The 27,265-nt window shown below is 41.1% G+C and overlaps 1 protein-coding gene across 1 annotated transcript in view; it reads left to right on the top strand.

Moving 5' to 3' along the window:
• Nucleotides 1-319: 319 nt before the first annotated feature.
• DIAPH1 (diaphanous related formin 1) overlaps nt 320-27,265 on the top strand; it is a 103,613-nt gene continuing 76,667 nt past the window's right edge. The window contains exon 1 of the mRNA XM_034960649.3: nt 320-625. Within this exon, the coding sequence (XP_034816540.3) occupies nt 509-625 (117 nt within the window). The 5' untranslated portion in view covers nt 320-508. The remainder of the gene's footprint in view (nt 626-27,265) is intronic.

Below are 27,265 nucleotides of genomic sequence, written 5' to 3'. Positions count from 1 at the left end.
ATTGAAAACTGCATTCTCTTGGAAAACCTGTCACTAATTTTCTGCCAGGATAATGGTCTCACGCGATTTTTGGTCTGGGGTGTGAGAGGGTCCAGGCTGTCAGGCTGTACAGCCACGTGGGCGCTGCGTGGGAGCGAGGCCTGCGCTGCTCCAACCGCCAGGGGGCGGTACTCTCCGCCGCGGCCGCGGAGAGCTGCACCGCCCACTCACCCCCCCCCCACCACGTGGGTCCGAATGGTTAGGTCCGCCGGGCAGGTAGCGCGCTTCCGCGGCTTCCCTCCGCCCCTCTCCCTTCCCCCATTGGTAGGGGCTGCGGGTCCGGGCGGAAGTGGGGCAGGCGGGCGGGAGCGAGGCGTCGTCGTTGTATATTCATGAGGCGCGCGCAGCCCGGCATGCTAATGAGGCGGGGCGCGGCGGCTGGCTAAAGAGCGACTGGGCGGCGGCGGGCGCGGAGCTGCCAGGCGGGAGCGGCGTAGGCGCGGTGTCGCCGGCCAGCGTGAACCGGGACATGGAGCCGCCCGGCGGGAGCCTGGGGCCGGGCCGCGGGACCCGGGACAAGAAGAAGGGCCGGAGCCCAGATGAGCTGCCCTCGGCGGGCGGCGACGGCGGCAAATCTAAGAAATTTGTGAGTGTCCCTCCCATCCCGCTCCTGCCTGGCCCCGTAACCGCCCTCTGGACCCCTGCAGCCGGCCCCTGGGGCGCCTGCCCGGCTTTGGGGAGCCGCCCCCGCGCCTCCCTTCCTCGTTTCGCTCGGTCCGCAGCTCTGCAGCCCGACATCCTCTCCCTTCGGGACCTCGGGAAGCCCCGGAGTCCCACCCGGCTCTTGCCCCGGCCACCTCGGGGCTTCCCTCGTTCCCCAGCCCTTACATTCTGCCCTCCCGCCCGCATATCCCCGGCCGGCTCTCAGCCCCGTCTCTCCCCTCTCAGCCTCACTTCCTTTCTTCTTCCTCCAGTACCCGAACACGCCTCCTCTTTTTTGGTCCCCTCTTCTGGGTCCATTTTCTCTTCTTAACCTTACACCTTTTTTGGTATTCTCGTATTTCCTTCTCCTAAAGGTCACTTCCTTCTCCATGATTCATCCTTTTTACCTGCTAACTTTCCTCCCGCCCAGTCCCCCGTGGGCCCTCCGCCCGGTGTCACTTGATAATCCTTCCCCTGAGGAATGTTACCTGACTTGAGCCCTACCCCCAACTCCTTCTTTGGACGTTTGTCCTTGCGATTACAGGAATGGGCTCCTGCCCAGGTCCTATGGTCACTGGGGCATGACGTTTATTTGTTTACCAGTATTTCTCTATCCAGAGAACCTCTCTCTTTGCCCTGTTGCTTATCACTTTTCAGAGGATTCGAACTCTCATGATTATGCCCTTCTTGACCTAGGATGGTGATAAACCTCTCCTGTGGGAAGAAAGTTGGACTGCGAGTTCAAGAAGTTTGTAATTGAATTGTTTTTTATACATTTCCCATGATAACCGTCTCCTCTACTCCTTTTCTACTGCCTCTTGTGCCGCAAGGCGACTATCGGCTTCCCTTTGCGTGCCTGTAGAAGAGTAAGCTTTCCTCAAGTGCCAGTTACTTTCAATCCGAGTGAAGGAATAGTGATATACATGTAACCCTATCATATTTCATTACCTTTTGCCCACACCAACGCCTCTCTCCAGGGAGCCGTTTGGTTGCTTTTTTGCTATAAAAGCTTTGTAAGATACGGGGCACTGTCCAGGAGAGGAAGAGTCTTGGATATTGATGATCATTATAATAGCTAGTTATAACTGTAGCTCTTTTGTCTTCTCTTCCAGGTATTTATGCCCTTACACTAGTGTATCTTTCTACTAAACAAATGGCTTGTAACTTTTAGTCCCACCTCCCAACATTTTGACCCAGCTCCACAAATTTGGGAAGAAAACTGATAAAGCGATGGAAACAGGAAGAAAATGTTGTTTTATGACCTAGAGGGTTGAGATGTTAACCCTGGAGGGTTAGATGTTTAATTCTAAATAGAATTAAAATAGTGTCTCATCTCTTCCTATTTCTAGCAAGACCAAGTGCTCCTGGACTGCCCTTTCCGGTGATATCCGAGATGTCAGTAACCATCTGTTTTTATCTGGTGAACATCTTTTTTTCCCCCCCTAGAAATATAAGGTTAAGAGTATTGACACCCCCTCCTTCTTTGGTGACTAAAGCAGCATTTTTGTATGTTTCTTTAGGATAAGAATTGACCCCTCCCCCCCGTTAGCTTTCCTTCCAAAACTTAAGTTCTAGGGCTTATATTCCTTCTATTTCTGTATCTTTTTGTTTTGATTTTGTTTCCATGAGTACTGTTTGACCTTCCTCACCCAAATTCCAGCTATTGCTGCTGACTTGTGGTGACCTCAGTGACTTGTTTTCATGTCTTGAGTAGAATTTTATATGTACTCTATTTTATCTAACAATTATTTCACGAACTTGTGAAGTCTACTATGTGTGTGGTACTGTAAGGTGAGAAACCTGAGGAAGCTCAACCCCTTTTCACCTGTCTTTTGGAATGTCCATGAAGTCTTCTATATGTTTAATGGATTTGGCTCAGGGTTGTTGGTATTTGCTTTAGAGAGGATGGAGCTGAACCAAGTTCTCTTTTCTTTCTGCGGTGTTAGTCTTAACCCTTAATCTGCTGAATTTTTAAAACTAAATAGCTCAGGTAATGAGGAAAATTGCATTAGTAGCTACGGAATTGGAAGGTTTCTAGGAAGGTAGTGCTGCTTAACCCTTTTATTGCCAAATGTAACCTATCTCAAGGCATCAGAATATTCTTTCTTCCTCTTGCTCTTTTTATGAGAACTCTGTGGAAATGAGAGATGAGGAGGAGCATTGCAATCGACTTCTCTTTGTGTCTGTGTATGTATACGTGGGTGGGTGGAGTGGGCGAGATTGCTGGTGTGCTTTTGATACCCGTGGCTTAGTTTTCTTGAACTATAGGCTAAAACTGAACTCAAAGCTCTTTCGCCGCCTCCACCTTTTCTAGAGTATGTGTCCTCTGGAACTCCATTAAGAATGTACTGTATAAAACTGCACTGGTTTGGACTAAGTGTGCCCGAAGGTTGTTTGCATTTGAGGGGTTATAAGTCCTTTAGCTGCTACATACCTTTCCTGGCTTATGCAGGTTCTAAATACAGATTAACTGATGAGAACACAGAGCTCACAAATTGTCTGAAATCTGCTCTTACCCTCTGAGGCATCTTGTGTGGAAAGGAGATGGACCCTCAGTTTAAAAGTGGTTGGGCATCATCTTTTAAAAACACATGATTGTTAGACGTGCTGACAGTGAGTGGCTGAAGCCAGGCTGCCTGGTATTACCCCTTGGTTCTTCATGAGTCTGTCTTCTCCTGGGCCATGAGCATACCCCTTCTCCAGCATTATTCCATTTCCTTTCACAAGTCCTTAAGATGAAGGAAAATAAAAATTTTAGGTGAACAGAGGGTTTTCTGACTTTTCAGCAGTGATCAATGTGGGTGTCAAATAGACTGATTTCCAAAATATACGTAAGGGGAATAAGTCGAACCGGGATGTTAGGAGGCTGCAGAGTATTCTTACATTTAATAGACTTTGTATGCATTCTCATATAATCGAGAAAGTGATGCATTGTAAGAGAGAATATTGCTTCCTGATTTAACTAGGAGCATTAGCGAGAATTTTTTTTTTCTTTTTTTGAGATGGAGTCTCGCTCTGTTGCCCAGGCTGGAGTGCAGTGGTGCAATCTCAGCTCACTGCAAGCTCCGCCTCCTGGGTTCATGCCATTCTTCTGCCTCAGCCTCCCCAGTAGCTGGGAATACAGGCACCTGCCACCACGCCTGGCTAATTTTTTTTGTATTTTTAGTAGAGACGGGGTTTCACCGTGTTAGCCAGGATGTTGTCGATCTGACCTCGTGATCCGCCCACCTCGGCCTCCCAAAGTGCTGGGATTACAGGCGTGAGCCACCGCGTGCGGCCCTTTTTTTTTTTTTTTTTTTTTTTTCTTTTTCTGAGACGAGTCTTGCTCTGTCCGAGGCTGCAGTGCAGTGGCGCGATCTCGGCTCACTGCAACCTCCACCTCCTGGGTTCAAGCGATTCTCCTGCCTCAGCCTTCCAAGCAGCTGGGATTACAGGTGTACGCCGCCACACCCGGGTAATTTTTGTATTTTTAGTAGAGACGGGTTTCACCATGTTGGCCAGGCTGGTCTTAAATTCCTGACCTCGTGATCCGCCAGCCTCAGCCTCCCGAAGTGCTGGGATTACAGGCGTGAGCCACCTCGTCCGGCCAAGAGAATGATTTTTACTATTATTAAAATTATTAAAATTAGTTTAATTTTGGATTCCTATATTGAGTTATGATCATGTTGCAGTTACACAGTCTTCTAAATGCAAAGTAATAGAGTATAAATGTTTAGTAGTAGACTCCTGTCCAAAAGGAGACAAATTAAAGGATGCCAGGCAGAAAGAAGTGGAGTTGTTCTTGCAGATTTCTGCTTATATCCTCTTAAAACATTAACTTTAATCCAAAAGTTTGCAGAAAACTGAAAAATATACAGAGAGCTTTGCAAAAGTTTGCAGAAAACTGAAAAATATACAGAGCGCTTTGTACACCTTTTTTTTTTTTTTAACATGATGAACGCAAGGATTATATAGTTTGGAAAGAGGGAGGGGAGCCTACAGGAACGTTAGTGAGATGTTTGAGATGACAGAATGGTAGCTTAAAAATTTCCGCCATTCTTCCTGCCTTGTCTTAAGGACAGATCATGAGTCTACTTGGTATGGTTACCTGTACTTTTTCAAAGAAAATTCTCCCTCACAGGAGGTGAAAGTGAGGGAATGCCTTAGAATTAAAATCTCTGCCTTGGGAGAGTTGGTAATTTTTTTTAAAAAAGAGCTGAAAATTTTATGACCCGTAAATTATGTTTATTATGAAAGCTAAGAAAATAGTGAGACATGATTTAATTTTGTTGATGGGTGCACGGGTCAGAATAATTTTATTTCCTGTGTCTTAGAATCACCTTTTGTTATTCCCCAAGGCCCTTGGTATTTTATAAATGTATTGCCAGGCTATTCTCAGGGAGTGTTATATATCTTCCATGAAATGTAATAGAGATTTAAAAGATAAGTTGTATGTCACATATGATTTAGAAGAACAGGTTAAAATAATTTTTATTGATAAATACTAGATGTTATAGAGAAGCAAGGAGTTTGTATATGCAGGTTTATATATCCCTTTTTATGTCTCAGTAGCTGAAATTATTTATGGCTACAAAAATCATCCCCATTTTGAAACAAACTTTGTATTACTTAAGTGGTTTTCTTTTTTCATTGAGCCTCCTTTTCTCAATTACCTTTGTTTGAAAGCAGTAGGCAAAAAATTCATTTTGTGCTACCAGCAAAGCATTGGATGTTTGCCCCTCCTTGGGGTTAGGTGAGACAAAGCCACACTCTCCCCTTGCCTGGCTGCCTGTCACCTCCTCCCTGTGTTTTTATTCCTTTCCTACTTATGTGGGGGCTGATTTGAGCCCTATGAATAGCCAGGCCTTTGGGGAATTAGGGGCAGTCAGAAGCTGTTGATAATAAAATTTCTTAAAACTTTTAAGCTAAAATTGAAAAGTAAAGAATAATTACTATGAACATATTTTACTGTATTTCTCCTTTTTTTTTAAACACGTTTCTTAGGATCAAGAAACCCTTTTTAAGGAGGTAAAAGAATTACTGAAGGAAAAGAGAAATAGACTAATATTTTAATGAATTTTACCACTGATTACAAGATAACTCTCATTGTTCTTTCAACTTTGAAATTCTTACTTCCATCCATTATTAAATCTTACTGTGAATGGTACCCTTAAAACTTCAGAGTTGGAAGGGACTTTAAATGTCATCAAGTCCAAACACCCACTCAGTGCAACAGTCACTTCTGCAGTTGTAGGTTGGAAACATCAGGGGGCTAAGAGGTGGAAATTGGATGAACAAGTGGAGGAAGAGGAGCAGAAATTTTGGATTCTACATTTTCTTTACTAAATTTTAGGATCTTGGGAATGGCTGGAGTAGTAGAAAGAGATTATATAAAAGGAACAGATATACTAGAAGCTGTGAGATTGAAAGGAAAAAGATTGAAGAAATTGGCTCTCTATTGCTTGGCTCTGTAACAGTTAGGAGAGTCAGTTTGCCCTTTAAATATTTGTTTAAATTTCTTTCCTCCAAGGCGGGGAATAGAACAGATAAGGGGATGCAAATGAGAGTTAGCATAATGGAATTGAATTAAAGGAAACATTCTCTTACGGAGGATGGGAAAATTCCATCCTTGGTGGTGGATATGACTGGTCCTTAGTAGCTATCTGGGAATTTTGTTAGGGTGGCAAATATAGGTGGAATTTATGGTGTCCTGTATAATTTTCTGGATTTCTGATTTTGTGACTTATTTCCTGTCTTGTGAGTAGTGTCATCTGAAGGCTTTGGATTTGTAATTTCTTTTAAGATTTAAAATACTGTAAGGACCCAAGACAGGATGATTTGTAAACCATTTTTGATACTGAAGGTCACAGAAAACCAAAGAGCATACGTTGGTAGTTGGCCTTACATCTCAGATCTGTCTGTGTTTTATTTTCAGTGTCAGAACTTTAAGATCAAGTAGAAAAGATACCCTTCATCTCTATTTTTACAGCATTATTGATATATAATTAAAATACAATAAACTGCATATTTATTCATGAAACCATTTCTATAGTCAAGATAATGAATATAGCAGTCACCTTCAAGTTTCCTCCTTCTCCCTTTGTTATCCCTCCCTCTCACCCATCCTCGTCCTCCCATCTCCCGATTACCACTAATTTTCTTTCTGTAACTATAGATTAGTTTGTGTTTTCTAGAATTTTATATAAATGGAATCATACAGTATGAACCCTTTTGCTGGGGCTTCTTTTATTGTGATGTGTGGTCTTTCGTATATCAATAGCTTAACCCTTTATATTGCTGAGTACTATTACATTGTATGGATTTACACAATTTGTTTATTCATTTACCCTATTGATGGACATTTGGGGTGTTCCCAGTTTTGGGAGTGCAGTTTTTGTCTGTGAACATTCTCATACAACTTTTTGGGCTGGACATATGTCTTCATTTCTCTTGGGTAAGTACCCATGAGTGGAATGACTGGGTCATTTGGTAGATCTATGCTTAATTGAGAAATTGCCAAACTGTTTTCCAAACTTGTATCATTTTACATTCTTACCAGCAATGTATAAAAGTTCCAATTTCCTGTCAACTGTTAGTATGATCAGTCTTAAATTTTAGCCATTCTAGTGGGTATGTGATGATATCTCAGTATGCTTTATTTATTTATTTATTTATTTTTTATTTTTTGAGACAGTTTCACTTTTGTCGCTCAGGCTGGAGTACAGTGGCATAATCTCGGCTTACCGGAGCCTCTGCCTCCCAGGTTCAAGGGATTCTCCTGCCTCAGCCACCTGAGTAGCTGGGATTACAGGAGGCTGCCACCACACCCAGCTAATTTTTGTATTTTTAGTAGAGATGGGGTTTCATCATGTTGGCCAAGCTGGTCTTGAACTCCTAACCTCAGGTGATCCACCCGCCTGGGCCTCCCAAAGTGCTGGGATTGCAGGCGTGAGCCACTGTGCCCGGCTGCAGTATGCTTTAATTTGTCATACCCTAATGATGTTGAACATCTTTTCTTGTCCTTACTTGCTGTTTATATATCTTTCTTAAGAATCTGTTCAAGATTTTGCCCATTTGCTATCTATGTATCGTCCATGAAGAATCTGCTCATGATTTTTCCTTCCTTCCTTCCTTTCTGTCTTTTGTCTTTCTTTTGTCTGTCTTTCATTCTGTCTTTGAAATGGTAGTCTCACTCTGTTGCCTAAGTTGGAATGCAGTAGTGCAGTCATGGCTCACTGCAGCCTTAATCTCCTGGGCTTCAGGAATCCTGCCTCAGCCTCACAAGTAGCTGGGACTACAGGCGTGTGTCACCACTTCTGGCTGTCTTTTCATTTTCCTAACAGTGTATTTTGAAGAACCAAAAAACTTAATTTTGATGGAGTCCAATTTTTTTTCATTTTTGTTTTGTGTGTTATATTTCAAAAATCTTTGCTAAAATTATGGTCGCTAAGGTTTTCTCCTCTGTTTTGTTTTTTGTTGTTGTTAAAAGAGAATGGATCTCACTTTGTTGCCTGGTCTGGAGTGCAGTGGCACAATCATAGGTCACTGCAGCCTTGAAACTCCTGGGCTCAGCCTCCCCAGTACCTGGGACCACCATGCCTGGCTAATTTTTCTTTTCTTTTCTTTTTCTCTTTTTTTGAGGCAGAGTCTCACTCTGTCACCCAATCTGGAGTGCAGTGGTGCAATGACAACTCAGTTGCAGCATCGACCTCCTGGGCTCAAGCAATCCAACTGCCTCGGTCTCCTGGAGTATCTGGGACTACCGGCATGCACCACAATGCCTGGCTGATTTTTTTCTTTTTCTTTTTTTTTTTTAATAGTGGTGGGGTTTCAGTATGTTGCCCAGGCTGGTCTTGAACTCTTGGGCTCAAGTGATCCTCCTACCTTGGCTTCCCAAAGTGCTGGCATTAAGGCATGAGTCACTGCACCTGGCCTAATTTTTTTTATGTTTTATTTTTGTAGAAATGACGTCTCGCTAGGCGGGGTATGGTGGCTCATGTCTGTAATCCCAGCACTCTCGGAGGCTGAGGTGGGCAGATCACGAGGTCAGGAGTTTGAGAGCAGCCTGGCCAAGAGACCAGCCTGTCCAATGTGGTGAAACCCCATTTCTACTAAAAATACAAAAATTGGGCCGGGCGCAGTGGCTCACACCTGTAATCCCAGCACTTTGGGAGGTCAGGGTGGGTGGATCACGAGATGAAGAGATCGAGACCATCCTGGCCAACATGGTGAAACCCCGTCTCTACTAAAAATAGAAAACTTAGCTGGGCGTGGTGGTGCGTGCCTGTAATCCCAGCTACTCGGGAGGCTGAGACAGGAGAATTGCTTGAACCTGGGAGGTGGAGGTTGCAGTGAGCCGAGGTTGTGCCACTGCACTCCAGCCTGGCGACAGAGTGAGACTGTCTCAAAAACAAAACAAAACAAAAACAGAAATTAGCCGGGTGTGGTGGCGGGTGCCTGTAATCCTAGCTACTCGGGAGGCTGAGGCAGGAGAATTGCTTGAACCCAGGAGACGGAGGTTGCATGAGCCATACATCATGTCACCCTTGGGCGACAGAGCGAGACTCCAACTCAGAAAAAAAAGAAAGAAGGAAAGAAAGAAATGGGGTCTCACTATGTTGCCCAGGCTGGTCTCGAACTCCTAGCGTCAAGTGATCCTCCTGCCTTGGCCTCCCAAAGCCCTGGGATTACAAGTGTGAGCCACTGTGCTCGGCTTCTCTCTTTTCTTCTAGAACTTGTATAGATTTAGCTTTTAAATTTCCCTCTTTCCTATCATGCATATGTGAGTTCCACATGTTCACTTTGGGATATAAATTGTCACCTGTGGTCAACAGAGAACATTTCTGATACTCTGAGGATTTCGGGACTTTCATTCCATTTATCGTGGAAGCATTTTTTTCTTGTTAGGTGGTGGTGTTAGCAACCTTTTGTTTTCCTGTATTCAGTATACTACAGATTGTGTAATGCCAGTCTTCCTGTTTCTAAATATTAATGAATGTTTAGCATCTTTATAGATAAGGAAAATTAATTCATTCCAGACTAGGATAGGGAATAATAACAGTAGCAGTAATAAAAGCAGTTGTTTGTTGCATACTTAACTGTATCCCTAGTGCAGTGCTAAAGAGCCTTAGATTTATTATCTCATTAATCTCTACATTGACCTTATAAAATAGGTACTGTTATTATTCCCATTTTATGGGTAATGAAACTGGAACTCAGATCAAGCAGCCTGCTTGAAGACATAGAACTAGTTAGTGACAGAGCTAGAATTCAAACCTAGGCCTAGCTGATTCAAAACTCATGGACTTACTCACTACATTGTACTGACAGTTTATGTGTGTCCAGTTTTTGTGCCTGCAGTGTAAAACTGGACTGCAGTGTAAGAGTATTCACTGCTAGGAATTTCTTAGAAAATTTTGGTGGTATTCCCTTAGAGTTCTTTGGTCATCTACAGTCTATTAAAATGAACTGGATTCTCCTAGAGTTCATTTGGCAGGAAAAAAGTACTAGGCTTAGATGTAAAAAGCGTAGTGGCTAAATGCCTGTTTTTTTTGTTTTTTTTTGTTTTTTTTTTTGCATTTAGTAATTTAGACTTTGAAGCCATTGGAAGAATCTTAATTAAACCTTTTTTAGGCATGAAAAAATAGCTATTACAGTGCTTGCAAAACCTATCTTTCCCTTGGCTCATGCGTTATTAGAATGATGCTTAAATTATTATTTTTTAATGTAACTGTCTCTCCTTTGTAAGTAGAACAGCTCTAACATCATCACCTGTCAGGAGTTTTAGTTGTTTAAATTGCTGAGAGCCACAAGTAGTGGTAACAATGTTACAGGAAGGGGGAAGCTGTTACTAGACTATCTCTATAGTTATCCTTTTTATATTTTAAATTTGACGTTTGGTATTCTTAAAGACCTCTGTGCTCCTGAAATTTGACTGTTGTAATGATTGCAAATGGCTAATAACCAGGATCTCTTCTGAGTCTGGGAACTGCTGAAGTTTGTTCTTTAGACCTGGCAGTTATTTGCCAGTGGTTAATAATTAAGACATTGCCACAGAGGTCCAAGTACCTGGAACTGGGATTTGTTTCTGGTGACTAGTGGTGAGGAGTAGCGAAGAGTTTCTGTTGATTTCCTGAGTCTACATGTATCTACTCTAGATCCAAAGACTGACCAAGAAGTCATGAGACTGTCCTATCAGGTTCAGTTCTTGCTCTTTAAGAAATTGTAATTTCAACCACGTCTATAAAAGAGGGATAGAAAAAGCTCTAAGGCTGTGATCTTAGACTTTAAATGCTGTAGAAATTCATAGAAGTGAGGGAATTAAGTGGAAAGGCTATTGGACTGACAGAAGGCCTAAGTTTCAAAATCTTAGAATGCTGGAGTCAAAAGGATGCTAAGAATTATCTAATTCAACCCCTTTATTTTTTATTTTTTAAGAGTCAGAGTCTTACTCTGTTGCCCAGGCTGGAGCGCAGTGGTGCAGTCATGGCCCACTGCAGCCTGGAACTCCTGGGCTCAAGCAGTCCTCCCACCTCAGCCTCCAGAGTAGCTGGGATACAGGCACACGCCACCGGGCCCAGCTATCAGCCCCTTTACTTTATAGATTAAGAAATGTTGACTAGACAAGTGATCTGTCCAAATTTAAAACTAGAAATAGAACCTTTATCTCCCACCCTGTCTGAATTATTCTTTCCATATGTAGCTGCTTAGTTGTGTCTTTACCACTAATTAACCATGTGAACTCTAAGCAAGTTATTTTACTTTTCTTCGTCTTTTTATCTTTTGTAAAATTAGGGGGTTATTATGAATCATTTCCAACATCTCTGCTAATGCCCCAGATACTGTAAATGACCCAGAATGTAATTGCGGGCAGTGTTAACTTAGCTTCCTAGAAGATGGGGGATATGACTGGACCTTGAATAAAATCCAAGATTTGGCAGAGTAGAGAGGGAAAGAATTCATGAGATGGGGAGCAGCAGAACAAAGGCTTAGGTGTGAATATGTGGCTGTAGTAAAGAGAAATGGCCTGATTATAGCAATTATATGAGGTTTAGTAGAACCATTTAAGAAAGGTAAAGCCACTTCATAGAAATTATTTTATCCCTGGTAAGGGCTTTAAGGTTCCCTTTCTATAAAAACCTGCAGAAAGCAGGATTGAAATTTAGCATTTTGTAACAGGTTGTGATACATGTTGATGTCCGTTTTTGGCCATGTGATAAGTGGTGGTGACAGTAAGTACATTGGAATATCCAAGAAGGAATAGTGTTAAGGTCAGTTTTCAGCAAGTTATTTCCGCTACGTAGATGGAGTTTAGAAAGTTAAGTTTGATTTTCAGTCCTTACCAATTTTAATACATCGATCTTTTTAGACTTTCAGAAATTAGATTTTAAAAGACGTGACTCTTCAGCTGCATCTCAAGGATGTATAAGAAAATTATGGGCTCAGATAGGTAATGCCATTGTTGAAACAATCTGAGTCTATCTTTGGGCCCTGTTGTTTCTTCTAAATGTTCTCTAATACAGTACAATTTAGCTTTTGATTGCATACTTATTTGAAGTATTCTTCTGTCTTTCTTGAATGCAAAAATATATGTTTATATCTTATTTTGGGGTCTTATCTCCCATCTAGATTGTAAGGTTTCTAAGAGTAGTGGTAGTATTTAGCTCATGTTAGTTAATATCCTTTATGTATTTTATATTTTAGTTTTAATGTTAACCTTGGGAATCTTTTTCTTTTTTCTCATCTTAAGGTTTGCTTCCTTTTTTTTTTTTTTAATAGTCTTGGGAATCTTGATTATTTTCAAGGCTCTCTGTTTCTGTGATCTAATATAGGAGACTGACAGTTTTGAAAACATTAATTCTCTCTCACCAAAGTAACTATGGGGCAGAGAGAATCACTAATGTAACTATACGTGACCAGAAGAACTCTGTTGAGAAGAGATTATTATTCATCTCTGGAGAGATAGTTTTGACTTGTGTTTAATGAAAGAACATGTCTGTAGGATTAAAAAAAACTCTATGTTATTTTACATAGTGTAAGGCTGTCAACTTTTATTATTAAAAATGAAAGCAGGCACTTTGGGAGGCCGAGGTGGGCAGATCACCTGAGGTCAGGAGTTCAAGACCAGCCTGGCCAACATGGTGAAACCCCATCTCTACTAAAAATACAAAAATTATCCAGGCGTGGTGGTGCCCAGTTGTAGTCCCAGCTACCCGGGAGGCCGAGGCAGGAGAATTGCTTGAACCCGGGAGGTGGAGGTTGCTGTGAGTCGAGATTGTGCCATTGCACTCCAGCCTGGGCGACAGAGCGAGGCTCTGTCTCAAAATAAATAAATAAATAAAAATGAAAGCAGGATTTGACTCAGTGCCCTTAGGGATTGTTACATACATTTAAAGTGAATAATTGCTAAGTTCCCATATTATTTGAATCTATTAATATGATCTTTAATGGCTACAGAAAGGTTTACATTGAATATTAAATGAAGAGAACAAGGAAGAGTTTTCAAGTCCTCAGGGTATGTCTGGATATCCACAAAAAGTACTAGTGGCAGTAGGAGTGCACCATTTTTTTCATAAGCACATATACTCCCACCCAGAGCTATAAGAATTCCTTCAGTTCCTTCATTTGGCCATAGAAGCAAAATAGTTTTGGACTATTCTAAAATTATTTCATTTTGCATGGGGCCTAGAGGGATATTTTTAGTTTTCTTAGTTTTTGTGAAAGATGTGTGTCAGGCTTAGAGGTCTCTAGTGATTTCTTTCTTGATTCTTGTATTTTTAAAAGATGGGAGTTGGTCTTAGTTGGCAGCTCTTTGCATCCGCCAGGGCTGTTCGTTACTTACTTCTAGGTCTGTGGGTGACGTCTGTTTCCTGTGATTGAAACCGCAAGAAGAAGTGGTGAGAAGCCACTGTAGGATATGTATTATCAGGCAAGCAGCAGGCATTGGGCTGCCCTCAAAAAGAGCAGTAGTACCTAAGTACAGTCTTTAAGGAGTCGGAAGAGACCCTAGAAATGATCTGACCCAGCCTCTTAAAATTAGGAGGACACTGAGGCCTAGTGGTATTAAGTTGCTCAAAGTCATATAATTAGATGACCTAGGTTTTAGACTCCACTAATATTCTTCTCAGTATTCTTTCTCACATTGCATTGTCATACCTAAACTTTGTAACTGTGCCTTGTCAGGAGTGTTTCCTTAAGCAAAATACCACTGGAGAAGAGTAAATACTGATAGGCATTTTGCATATGGTAATTGGATGATGATGTTTTGCTTTTAGATGATGTGCTAATGATTTTTTGTGTGTGCTTTTTTTTTGAAAACACATATATATTTTTGAAACAATATGTAAGAACCCTAAATTTCTATTTTTCATTTTTATTTTACAGTCTTTGTATATTTTAGTCATTATCTCTATGCACAAATATTTTTACAACATTGCCTTTATAGTTTACAGATGTTTTTTGCTTTTAAAATAGTGTCATAAAAATTTTCCAGCTTTCTAATCTTTGAAAATTGCCACCTTAATTTGAAATGGAAATGTATGTGTATTCTAAAAGTGATAGTTTTTTTCTAAGAAAATACAAATGTATATAAAAAGAGTAAAACAGTCCCATACTTTGTTTTTCAGAAATTAATTTTTTTTAATGGTTAGAACCAAAGAGAACAGTACATGATACATGGAAGTTTCTTTGGATCCTAAGTACTTTGGCATGAAATTCTGTGTGTGTTTGTGTTAGAACATAGTTCAACACAAGTACAATTGCTAGAAGTATCAGAACAACCTTATTTTAACACTTATATTTCTGGTGGTAGAGAAATAATAAGATTTCATCTTCATGCTCTTCTCCCCTCCTCCCTAAGATTTTTTCAAAATCTTATTCTGAATGTGTACCAGGCCAAAAAATATTTTCTATGGTTTCGTAGGATCAAGTCTGGCTTATTGAGTAGTAGTATAATTTTTGGATTAGTTAAGCGGTTGTCAGTAGGGGTAGGATTATTTCTGGGTATTCAGGAGTGGTGTGAGGATACAAAAAAGAGATTATTTAGAAATGAAAGGACTTTAGGAATGGGATTTAAAACAAGGTGTCCTCATACTTGGTGCCTGTATGTAGAAGCGGTAGCAGTTGCAGAAACTTCCTGCTGTCTGCTAGGCTTTGGGTGTGTCACACACATGCCCACCCTTGAGGAAGAGTAGATGTCCTGCTACTCACATCATAACATGGGAGGAGAAGACAGTTGCTACGGCGATTGGGAAACAGCATTCCTGAGTCACTGACTATTTCTAAATGAATGGACAACACCCCTTTTTTTAAAGGAGTGATCATAGTCTTCTCTAAGCTCAGGCAGCAGAGGGAGAGGCCTAGTAAGAAAGGAAGAGCAAATATCAATATTTGAAGCTTGAGAAATATGTTGAAATTTTGGAAAAATTGGTTAACATTATGTTTTGTTTCCTGTATATGTATTCAAAAGTTGTATTGGAACCTTAGAATGTTTGAAAGGAAGGAAGCTTTGCTTACTGTTCTGTCACCAAATGACAGACTATGCATGCTGGCTTTCACCTTCTGAACAGCAGAAGATACCGGTGTGCCTGCTACACCTTGTGATACTTGATAGGAAAGTAGGACTTCCAGACTCTGAGCACTTTCTCTGTTGGCAGCTTGTTTGCCCAAACCATGTGTGCTTTATAGTGCAAGGACTGGCAGTTTGTATGGATGGACTTGGAGGAATGCAGCATCCTCAGCCTGGTTTCTACCTGTTCTGCTGTGCTGGAATAGTGATACCAGCGTGGCCTTTCCTCCTTCCCTCTGGGCTATCAACTACCTAGGATGCCGGCTGCCAGTTGCAGGGCTTTAGGATGAGCTGAGCTGTAGGCAAAAAGTTAACTTTTTCCCTTTCCCCAAGGTACTTGCCTTCTTGGACTATTAGAGAAGTGATACTTTGGACCTGTTAGAGGATCCAATTCTAATATTAAGATAGTTTTCCCCTCATTTTAATTATAATTGGGAAATAAGGTTTATTGGAAAGCAGACTCACCAACAGTTTTAGACAGTTGTGCAGGACATTAAGTTAGTTGCTTTACATTTATAAGTAAATTATTTCAAATTTATAAGCAAATTATTGAAATACAGAATGGACTACAGTTACTACTGTTCTTTATACGGCATTTCTAACTTGTGCTTGACACTGGCCACTGCCTAGAATCTTTCATTGTTCCCGGGTGGGGTTAGGAAAAAGATGCTGATTTTGGAAGGCAGGGGTAGATTGATAGAACTCTTTTAATTAGGAATAAAAGATATTGGACTGTCTTTTACTATGTTTCCTTTGTTGGCTGTTGTATGAATTCTAACAAGTTTATTATTTATTTATGTTTTCTCAGCTTTATTGAGGTATAATTGACATACAAATTGTTTATGGTATACAACATGATGTTTTGATATATGTATACATTGTGGAACTAATGAGTTCAACTCTCCAGTGCTTAGTTTAGCTGTGGGGCTGCTGAGGCACTCTGAACCAAATGGAGGAGCTGCTACAGTCTTACCTAATCCTTCAGCACTTTTTCCTCAGTGGTCATGGAGAACATGAGCCTATCATTTCCATTTCTGGGGACTGCTAGGTAATCTTCAGCCTTCTTTCCCATAAACACATTTAGCTTTTCTAGGTTTATAGTTTATATTTTTAAATTCCTGGTCATTTTGTGCCCCTCTTCTCGACTTCCTTTCCTCTGAGGTACCCTTTTTCTTTCCTTTATTTTCTTTTTGAAATGGGTACTCCAACTCTACACAACGCCTGTGTAGGCTGCAGGCACCAATAAGTGGTGATGTCAGAATCTAGTTTGTTTCTCTGTAAATGCTAGATGAAATGTTGATTCAATTGCTGTTGTCTTTGGGCCATTCCTTGAAAATGGAAGGGAAAGTTCTTCTGTGCATTTAAAGTTGTCCATTATTTCATTTTCTCTAGTTCTGACTGACTTCTGTTTAAGGAGTGGGAATTGAAGAAGGGAAACTAGCCAGTTTCAGTGGTTCCATCATATATTATTTAACTTTTACAAAGTACTTTGCAAAACAAAGTGCTTTATATCTGTTTTATTATTTATTCTTCATACTAGTCCTCTGAGACAACACAGCCCTAGAGATAGGAAGACTGAAACTGTGGTCGATTTTTAAAAGCTTACCCTGACTTTACATTCCTTTAGTGGAAATGTGATAAATTTTGTGGCAAAGGCCAGGCGCGGTGGCTCACGCCTGTAATCCCAGCACTTTGGGAGGCCAAGGCAGGTGGATCACGAGGTCAGGAGTTCAAGACCATCCTGGCTAATATGGTGAAACCCCGTCTCTACTAAATATACAAAAAATTAGCCGAGTGAGGTGATGGGCGCCTGTAGTCCCAGCTACTCGGGAGGCTGAGACAGGAGAATGGTCTGAACGCGGGGGCGTAGCTTGCAGTGAGCCAAGATTGCGCCACTGCACTCCAGCATAGGCAACAGAGTGAGACTTCGTCTCAAAAAAAAAAAATTTTTTTTTGTGGCAAAGCTAGATCAGGCCTCAATGGTAACTGAATTCAAGATCCTATTATGACCCTCTGTTGCCTCAGTACCCTAAGGAACTGTGTCAATCCTGAATAAAGAAATTAATCACAGCTGGACCCTTATCTCTCTGTTCTGCATGATTCTAAGTGACATATGCCTTACCTTACCTGTTCTTTCTGGGTAGGTAGATTAGGATATGAAAGGAAATTATTTTTGGCTGTAGTGATACTTATTTCCCATTTTACCCATAGGTAGACTTTGTCATTATTGAGGGCTTATTGTCCTGTGGGCTCCAGTCAAGGTTCCTTGGTCTCATTCATAAGGAAAGACATTACTCTTGAAGGTTTGATTTACTGAGCTATTCGTAACAATCATAGTGTACTGTCATATACCTTGACTTGAAACTTTTCCTTACTTTTCTCAATTTGAATAGAGTAATGAAAGAATAAATATACTGTTTCGGATGATGCTCCTAAACCTATAGTGATGCTAATTTTAAAATTTATTTATTAAAATGTGGGCCACATCATTTGAATAAGACATGATTTTGCCCTCATGCAATTTAGTCTGGTTCACAGAAAAAGTTACAACAAATGATCTGTTAAGAAGGTTCTAATATAGTCCCGGTGCGGTGGCTCACGCCTGTCATCCCAGCACTTTGGGAGGCTGAAGCAGATGGATCGCTTGAGGTCAGGAATTCAAAATCAGTCTGACCAATATGGCGAAACCCTTTCTCTACTAAAAAAATAGAAAAGTTAGCCAGATATAGTGGTGTGCAACTGTAATCCCAGCTACTCGGGAGGCTGAGGCAGGAGATCACTTGAACCTAGAAGGCGGAGGTTGCAGTGAGCCAAGATCACACCGCATGTTAGCCTGGGTGACAGAGTGATACTTCATCTCAAAAAAGAGGGAGTTCTTCTTTTTTTTTTTTTCTGTGTCTAAGATTTTATTTTTATTTTATTTTTATTTTTTATTTTTATTTATTATACTTTAAGTTCTAGGGTGTATGTGTACAACGTGCAGGTTTGTTACATATGTATACATGTGCCATGTTGGTGTGCTGCACCCGTTAACTTGTAATTTACATTAGGTGTATCTCCTAATGCTATCCCTCCCCTCTCCCCCCATCCCACAACAGGCCCCGGTGTGTGATGTTGCCCACCTTGTGTCCAAGTGTTCTCATTGTTCAGTTCCCACCTATGAGTGAGAACATGCGGTGTTCAGTTTTCTGTCCTTGCGATAGTTTGCTCAGAATGATGGTTTCCAGCTTCATCCATGTTCCTACAAAGGACAAGAAAAAAAAGGCAGTTCTAGTATAAAATATTTAGAACCTGGCTTGAGTGAGTCCTTTAGTTATTTTTGTGTAAGAATTGTGGCTAAGTGTATAATTTATAGACAAGGAATAGATTTTTCCTTATGCCATACTGTTGGCATAAAGCATCCACTAGTCTATCTTCAGGTGTGTATTTTACAAGAAGTCTTGTAGCACATTTGCCTTTACAGAATGATCTCTCACCACTCCATTTTGTTTATGACCTCAGTGGTCATAAGAGGTATATGTGGGGGGTTAATAAATGGGGGAACTGAAGCATGAAGAATTAAGCATGTTTGCTCAAAATCATACTTGTAGTTTTCTAGGAAGCCAGAAATAAAAATCAGGACTCATGAGCCTTTTCCTTTAGCGAAGTTCTAGATAAATTCCAGAGTTCAGCAGTTTGCTTAATGTATTGGTTTCCTATTGCTTATAACATCACCCCAAACTTAACTAGCTTAAAACAAACACACTTATTAGCTCATAGTTCTGTTGGTCAGAAGTTTGGCATGGATTGTGTATCTGGGATCTCAGAATATCACAAGGCTGAAATCAAAATGTCAGGCTGGGCTAAGTTCTCACCTGGAGGCTCTGGGGGAAAATCTGCCTCCAGATTCATTCAAATTGTTTGCCAAATTCAGTTCCTTGCAGTTATAGGGCTGAGGTTCCTATTTCTTTGCTGGCTGTCACCGGGGAACTGTTCTCAGTACCCAGAGGCTGCCTATAATCCTTGCCTTTTGGCCCCCTCCACCTTCATGCCAGAAATGGCATCCTGAATCCTTGTGTCTCTGACCTCTAGATTTAAAGGGTTCATGGGATTGGGTCAGGCCCACTTGGATGATTCCCCTTTCTTAAAAGTCAGTTGTGCCTGAGCCAGGCATGGTGCTATATGCCTGTAGTCCCCACTACTTGGGAGGCTGAGGCAGGAGGATTGCTGGAGCTCAGGAGTTCAAGGCCAGCCTGGCAACATAGTGAGACCTTGTCTCAAAACAAAACAAAACAAAAAAACATAGACCAAAAAAAAAGTCAATTTTGCCTAAAATGTAATCTAATCACAGGAATGATATCCTATCATATTCACAGTCCTGATGATTATACAGGGTGTGTACATCAGGCTAGCAATCTTGGGGGACATCTTAGACTTCCACCTATCACATTAAACATGTTCCTCACACTAAATTAGCCCATGAGCAAGGGTGGATGTCAGAAAAGAGAGAAGTAGGAGTGTATACCGAGGGAGTTAGTGAATTGTGTTGTGATTATACATATAAGAAAACCCGGCTGGGCATGATGGCAGGTGCCTTGTAATCCCAGCTACTCAGGAGGCTGAGGCAGGAGAATCACTTGAACCCAGGAGGTGGAGGTTGCAGTGAGCCAAGAACACAAAAACCTTTGTAGTTCCCAGGGTTCCTGGGCCTCCTAGAATCATCAGAGTGTAAGGACCAAGTGGCATTCAGCTGTGCTGTTCTGGTGGTAGTCCATTTAGCCAAGAACTCAAATATAATTGTAGTTGTCTATTACAACTTAGCCTTAACAAAATCTGTAGAAAGTAATGAAATACAGGCTTACAGTGTGGGTTTATATTTCCCGTGTGCTGGCCACATGGTTCTTGCAATTACCGTCCATGATTAACTGTCCATGTGAAGCACAGAAGTAGGAATTAGAAACACTTTTTGCTATGTAGAATGTACTCTGTGTTCAGAGTAATGTTTAGTCATACTCTCTTTTTAGATCCCTGCTAACCTCTCTGCTGCTAAGAACTACCCAATTACCTTTTGCTTGGCTACATGAGCATCCTGTGCCAAGAGACCATGCTTAGTTGTCTGAGTATTCTCTGGGCCCTTTTTCTGATTAAAGTGAAAAGTTAAAGATTCAGAGAATCAAGTAGAGGTGAATCAGTCTCTTGGATGAGTTTTCTTGTGTCCTGAATTTACAATAGATTGAATTCTGTTACTAAGCAAACAGAGGGAGCCTCTGTGCAGAAGACTGCCATTGGACCGTTTTTAAAAAGCTGAAGTATTAATACACACAACCACCACCACTGCAAGAACAAATCCAGATATGCAAAATAAGTTTTAAACTTCATTTATGTTTTCTGATAATAATTAATCAGGGTGTTTCAAACTCATTAAGTTATTAATTAGCTTGACCTTACAGGGAATAAATACCTTGGGGTCTTTTGACTTTTTTGTTGTTGTTGTCGTTATAAACTATAAAGTATCTAGGAAGTTTCTAATTTCCTGTAGATGGTAACCAAAAGATTTATCTTACCACATATTACATTAGGATGTGGTAACTGAATCAGAACTTGAATTACTCTCTGGAAGGGGAGTAAAGGGACAGCTTTTAATTTTTATGTTGATGGATGGTCTTAGTGCAGAGAAGAACCCAGCCAAATATATTTATATTTGATGCTGTTATTTTTGATGTACTGTACCTTTGAGCAATTTGTATTGATTTAAGTAAGATTTGATAGCACTGAGAATCTTTTGGAGAAGAGAAGCTCATTTTAATACATGCAATTCTATTAAATTATTTTCCTGTACCAGCTAATGACCTTTAGACATTTATCTAGTCATCTAATTCTATTGCATAAAACTCCTATAGAATAAATGTTTTTCTGCCCCTTTAAAAATATTTTGTTTTCATTAATAATTATTTGCATATAAATGAAATATATAAAACTTAAGAAACAAAAATCTAACATGTGTATAAAAGTTGGCATTGCCACTGTTAGATGGAGTCTTCCAGGCAGAGAAAAACTGAATACCATCTCAGAGTCATAGCCCAGCTTCAGATTCTGTGAGTGTTTACGAGTGCACCTAGATTTTAAGGACATCACTTGGCCAGGACATAAGTAAGGCCTGGGAAACAGGGTTCACCACAGTTGAGCATCTGGCAGGCCTGCAGTGAGGGCCAAGTACTAGACATTCAACAGGAATAAGGTTGAGGGAGTACACTGCTCTGTATTTTCTGCTTCTGAGCTTACCATATGTAACCTCTGGGTCTCCTGAATAAGTCAAAGCGGGAAAGTTCTGTGGGGTGGGAATGAGTATCCTTGACAGTCCAGGTAGTAGAGCAGAGAAGGAAAGAAAAAAACTGTTAACATATGGTCCAGACAGGCCAACCATCTGGGTCAGAGTCACCCAGGTGTTGTGAATTTTAAAAGCCAGAACAAAAGCAGATGATGGTGATGACAGGCTTCAAGGGTCTGGCTCAAGTCTCATTGCTCCCTTTTAGCTGGTGGTTCTCTGTACCTGGCACATACAGTCATCCTGGAACCTTTATCCCAGGGATTTCCTTCAATTTCCTCGTGTTAGGTTTCATTTCCTGTATTTCAAGTCTTGCACTTTTTTGGTTTGCGTCCTCATTTTGGTGGAGCATGTCCTACAGTAGCTTCCTGCGGTATATGGGAACAGATTTTTTAAAGCTTAAATGTCTGAAAATGTCTATTCTAAGCTGACATTTGATTGATAGTTTTTGTTGGGTATAGATTTGTAGTTTGGAAATTATTTTTCTTCAGATTTTTAAAGGCCTTGTTCCATTGCCACCCAGCTGTTGATATTATTGTTAAGAAACCCAGAACTGCTCTGATTCCTTTGTATATGACCTGTTTTCATCCTTTCTGTGGAATTTTGTAGGATTTTCTTTGTATTCCGGTGTTTTGAAATTTCACCATTATATGCCTTTGAATAATCTATTTTTGTCCTTTGTGCTAGAGACTTATCCTTCAATACTGGGAAATTTTCTTTATTTCCTTGATAACTTGCTCTCTATTTTATGTTTTCTCCTATTATTTGGATATTGGTCCTCCCAAACTGGTCTTCTAATTTTCTTATCTTTTTGCTGTACTTTTTGGGGAATTTCCTTAATTCTTCCAGTCCTTTTATTGAGTTTTAATTTCTGTTCTTGTATTTTAAACTTCTAATGAGCTCTTTTTCCTCTGAATGTTTCTTGTGGATATTAATGATTTTTAGAACATCTTTCTTCTTGTTGCATACTGTTTATTTGGCAAGTTGCTTCCCCCAGCCCCCCTTTCTCTCATGTTAGGAGCTTTCCTCAGATGTCTGATAATCCTGGATTGTCTACTCATGTTTAAGAATGAGGGATTACAGAGCAGATTGGAAACTCTAGGTGCGTGGGTAGGATTTGAAAGCTGGTTGCTTTGCTGTAGGACAGCACCATCCAATAGAAATCTAATGTGAATCACATTGTAAGTTTAGATTTTCTAGTTTTAGAAACATGTGAAATTAAGTTAATATAATATATCTAAAATATTACTTCAATATGAATGAAATATAAAAATTATTAATGAAATATTTTACTTTTTTATATTGTTATGAATTGCAGTGTTTATTTTACATTTACAGACATCTCAACTGAGACGCTAAATTTTTATTTATTTATTTATTTATTTATTTATTTATTTATTTTGAGATAGTCTTGCTCTGTTGTCAGCAATGTGATCTCAGCTTGCTGCAACCTCTGGGGGCTCAGCTGATCCTCCCACCTCAGCCTCCTGAGTAGGTGGGACTACAGGCAAGCGCTACAATGCCTGGCTAATTATTATTACTTTTTTTTTTTGAGACAGAGTCTTGCTCTGTCACCCAGGCTGGAGTGCAGTGGTGCGATCTCGGCTCACTGCAACCTCTGCCTCCCGGGTTCAAGCGATTCTCCTGCCTCAGCCTCCCGAGTAGCTGGCACTACAGACGCGTGCCACCACGCCCGGCTAATTTTTTGTATTTATTTTTTAGTAGAGACGAGTTTCACTGTGTTAGCCCGGATGGTCTCGATCTCCTGACCTCGCAATCCACCTGCCTCAGCCTCCCAAAGTGCTGGGATTACAGGCGTGAGCCACCGCGGCTGGCCCATGCCTGGCTGATTTTTAAATATTTTTGTAGAGGCAGGTTTTGCCATGTTGCCCAGGCTGGTCTCCAACTCCTGGGCCCAAGCCATCTACCTGCCTCAGCCTCCCAAAGTGCCGGAATTACAGATGTGAGCCACCACAGCCAGTCCCTAAAAATTTTTTTAAGCCTTTTTTTTTAAGGAGCAGTTTTAGGGTCACAGCAAAATTGAGATGAAGGTACAGAGATTTCCCATATATCGCTGCCCACACACGTGCATGGTGTATCAGTCCGTTCTCACACTGCTATGAAGAAATACCTGAGACTGGGTAATTTATAAAGGAAAGAAGTTTAATTGACTCACAGTTCTGCATTGCTGGGAAGGCCTCAGGAAACTTACAATCATGATGGAAGGCAAAGGAGAAGCAGGCACCTTCTGTTTTGCCTTCTAAGGGTGGCAGGACAGAGTGAGTGCAAGCGGGGGAAATGCCAGATGCTTACAAAACCATAAGATTTCATGAGACTCACTTGATATCATGAGAACAGCATAGGGGAGACTGTCCCCATGATCCTATTACCTCCACCTGGTCCTGCCCTTGACATATGGGGATTATGGGGATTACATTTCAAGGTGAGATTTGGGTGGGGACACAGAGCCAAACCATATTGCATGGCCTCCCCCATTGTCAACATCCCCCACTAGTGTGGTACATTTGTTGCAATTGATGAGCCTGCATTAACACATCAGCATCACCCAGTCCATAGTTTACATTAGGGTTCACTCTTAGTGTTGTACAATCCATGAATGACATACATCCATCACTATAGTATCATACAGAGTATTTTTCACTGCCCTAAAAACCCTCTGTGCTCTATTTATTCATAACCTGCCTACCCTACCTGCCTCCCCCAACCCTTGGCAACCACAGTTCTCTTTACTTTTTCCATAGTTTTGCCTTTTCTAGAATGTCATATAGTTGGGTACATATAATATGTAGCCTTTTCCTTTTTTCTTTTTTTTTTTTTTTTTTGAGACGGAGTTTCGCTCTTGTCGCCCAGGCTGGAGTGCAATGGCGTGATCTCGGCTCACAGCAACCTCTGCTTCCCGGTTTCAAGCGATTTTCCTGCCTCAGCCTCCCAAGTAGCTGGGATTACAGGCACCCGCCACCATGCCCAGCTAATTTTTGTATTGTTAGTAGAGAAGAGATTTCACAACATTGGCCAGGCTGGTCTCAAACTCCTGACCTCAGGGAATCCACCTGCCTCAGCCTCCCAAAGTGCTGGGATTACAGGCATGAGCCACCGCACCTGGCCGCCTTTTCCTTTTTTTGAGACAGGGTCTTGCTCCGTCACCCAGGCTGGAGTGCAGTGGCTCAATCTTGGCTCACTGCAACCTCCGCCTCCCAGGTTCAAGCGATTCTCATACCTCAGCCTCCCAAGTAGCTGGGGTTACAGGCACCCACCACCATGCTGAGCTAATTTTTGTATTTTTAGTAGAGGCGGTGTTTTCACCATGTTGGCCAGTCTGGCCTCAACCTCCTGGTCTCAAGGGACCCACCTGTCTCAGCCTCCCAGAGTGCCATGTTTACACGTGTGAGCTACCGCGCCCGGCCATATGTAGCCTTTTCAGTTCAGCTTCTTTCTTTTAGCAATATGCCCTTAAGATTAGCACTAAGACAACAGATAATGTTCCGTTGTCTGAATGTGCCATGGTTTAGTTACCTGTTCACCTACTAAAGGATGTCTTTGTTGCTTTCAAGTTTTGGCAATTATGAATAAAGCTGCTGTAAACATTTCTCTGCAGGTTTTTGGTGTGGACATACGTTTTCACTTCCTTTGGATAAATAAATACCAAGGAGCATGATTGCTGGATCTTATGTTAGTGTATGTTTAGTTTTATAAGAAACTGTGAAACTCTTCCAAAGTGGTTGTACCATTTTACATTCCCACCAGCCATGAATTGAAAGTTCTTGCTCGGCTGGGTGCGGTGGCTCACGCCTATAAATCCCAGCACTTTGGGAGGCCGAGGTGGGCAGATCGCTTGAGGTCAGGAGTTCCAGACCAGCCTGGCCAACATGGTGAAACCCCATACTAAAAATACAAAAATTAGCCACGTGTGGTGGCATGCGCCTGTAATCCCAGCTACTTGGGAGGCTTGAACCTGGAAGAAGGTTGCAGTGAGCTGAGATCATGCCACTGCACTCCAGCCTTGGTGACAGGGCAAGACTCCATCTCAAAAAAAAAAAAAAAGAAAAGAAAGTTCTTGCTCCACATCTTTGCAAGCATTTGGTGTCATCCGTGTTGTTGATTTTGGCTATTCTAGTAGGTATGTAGTGGTATCTTATTTTAATTTACACTTCTCTGATGACATATGATGTTGAGCTTCTTTCGTAAGTTTATTTGCCATTTAAATTTTGTTAAATAAAATGTAATAAATTCCTCCTCACTTACACTAGCCACCTTAGTAGTGCTGTACAATTATATGTGCCTAGTGGTACATGTTGGACAATGGGGCTCTGAAGTGATCTACTTGGACTATGTCACAAGCTTTAAGTTGATTCCCCAGAGAAGACACTTCCAACCTTCTGTCTCAAGGGGAAAGGCCAGGCTGCTGGGGCTCTAAGAGACTAGAGGGGGAAAAGTGCTGAGTGTCTCAGTATATACTATGCCTAGGTTTACTTTTCTTTTTAGTATAGGGTCCCTGGCATGCTCCAATCCAGAGACCCTCCGTTTTACCCTCTTCTGAGAACAAACTTCCAGACCTCTGCTGGAAGAAGGGAGGGTAGTTTCCCAATGGCATGGTTGAGGGGTGGGGTATGATCTAGGGATCTAACTGCTTCTTAAACAGCTTCCAACCAGTCTTATTTTTAGCCTCCCCCTCCTTTAACTCCCATTTCCATAGGTATCTGGTGCCAATTATTCCTAAGCCTTTTGAGGATCCTTAAAGTGTAATGGGTTGGTTATTGCTCTTTCCGGTTTAGGACTCAGCTTTCTGTAATCTGTTGGATTTAATACCTCTAGTTCTTCTAGTCCCAGTCTTCAAAATTTGCAGTTGCTCTTTTGTTCTTCCCAACCTTGTAGGCTCTTTCCTTGCATCACTTCTTACTTTCTAAAAAACACCTTTTCTGTAGGTTTAGTGAGGTTTCAAGAAGGAGAGAAATTAGATGTTTTGGTTCAGTCTGACATCTTTTACCTGAAAGTTCCTATTAATCTGGATTCCTAAGCCAGATTTGGATATTTAAAAAAAATTCATTCTGTATTTATGCTTCCTTCAGTATCTATATTTGTAGTTAAAGGTATAAGTGCTAATGTTTAGTGGAGGACTCAATAGAAGGGCCAGGAAGTGAGATATTTACCACAGCCAGGCTAGGACAGTAAGGGTTTGGTTTGGGACCAGAAGAGAATTGACAGCAAACAAGGAGAATGATGAAAGTGGATGCATTTAGATGTAGGTAGGATGATTAGAGACTTAATTTTAAGAATCTTGGATATCTGAGACCTAATACATAAATAAAGCTCCAGTAGCATTTATCTTCCTGGACTCCTGTGTTTTCGTTTTTGTTGTTGTTGTTGTTGTTGTTGTTGTTGTTAACTTGTCATGATCTAGGAACTTATTCTGTATTTCAGAGAATACACACAACTAATGATACAATTAAAAAATGACTACTGAACAAAGCTGTTTGCCAACATAGAATCTGTAAGAACACACATAGTATTAACTAAGTAAACAATACACTCTGAATATACTGTAGCAGCAGGTTTCTATTTTAATAATTGAGCTTGCTGTTTGAGTGTTGTATTGGATTCTAAAACCGTTTTGCTTGTACTGACTGGGCTGTGATTCACTTTGCTGGTTGTTGCTGCCCTCTGTTGGACTAGCTCAGGAAATGCAGCTTTTTTTCCCTCGTGGATCATGTTTGCTG

This window comes from Pan paniscus, chromosome 4 (assembly GCF_029289425.2).
Source record: "Pan paniscus chromosome 4, NHGRI_mPanPan1-v2.0_pri, whole genome shotgun sequence".
Classification (NCBI taxonomy): Eukaryota; Metazoa; Chordata; class Mammalia; order Primates; family Hominidae; genus Pan; species Pan paniscus.
This window is presented reverse-complemented; position numbering and strand designations above follow the sequence as displayed.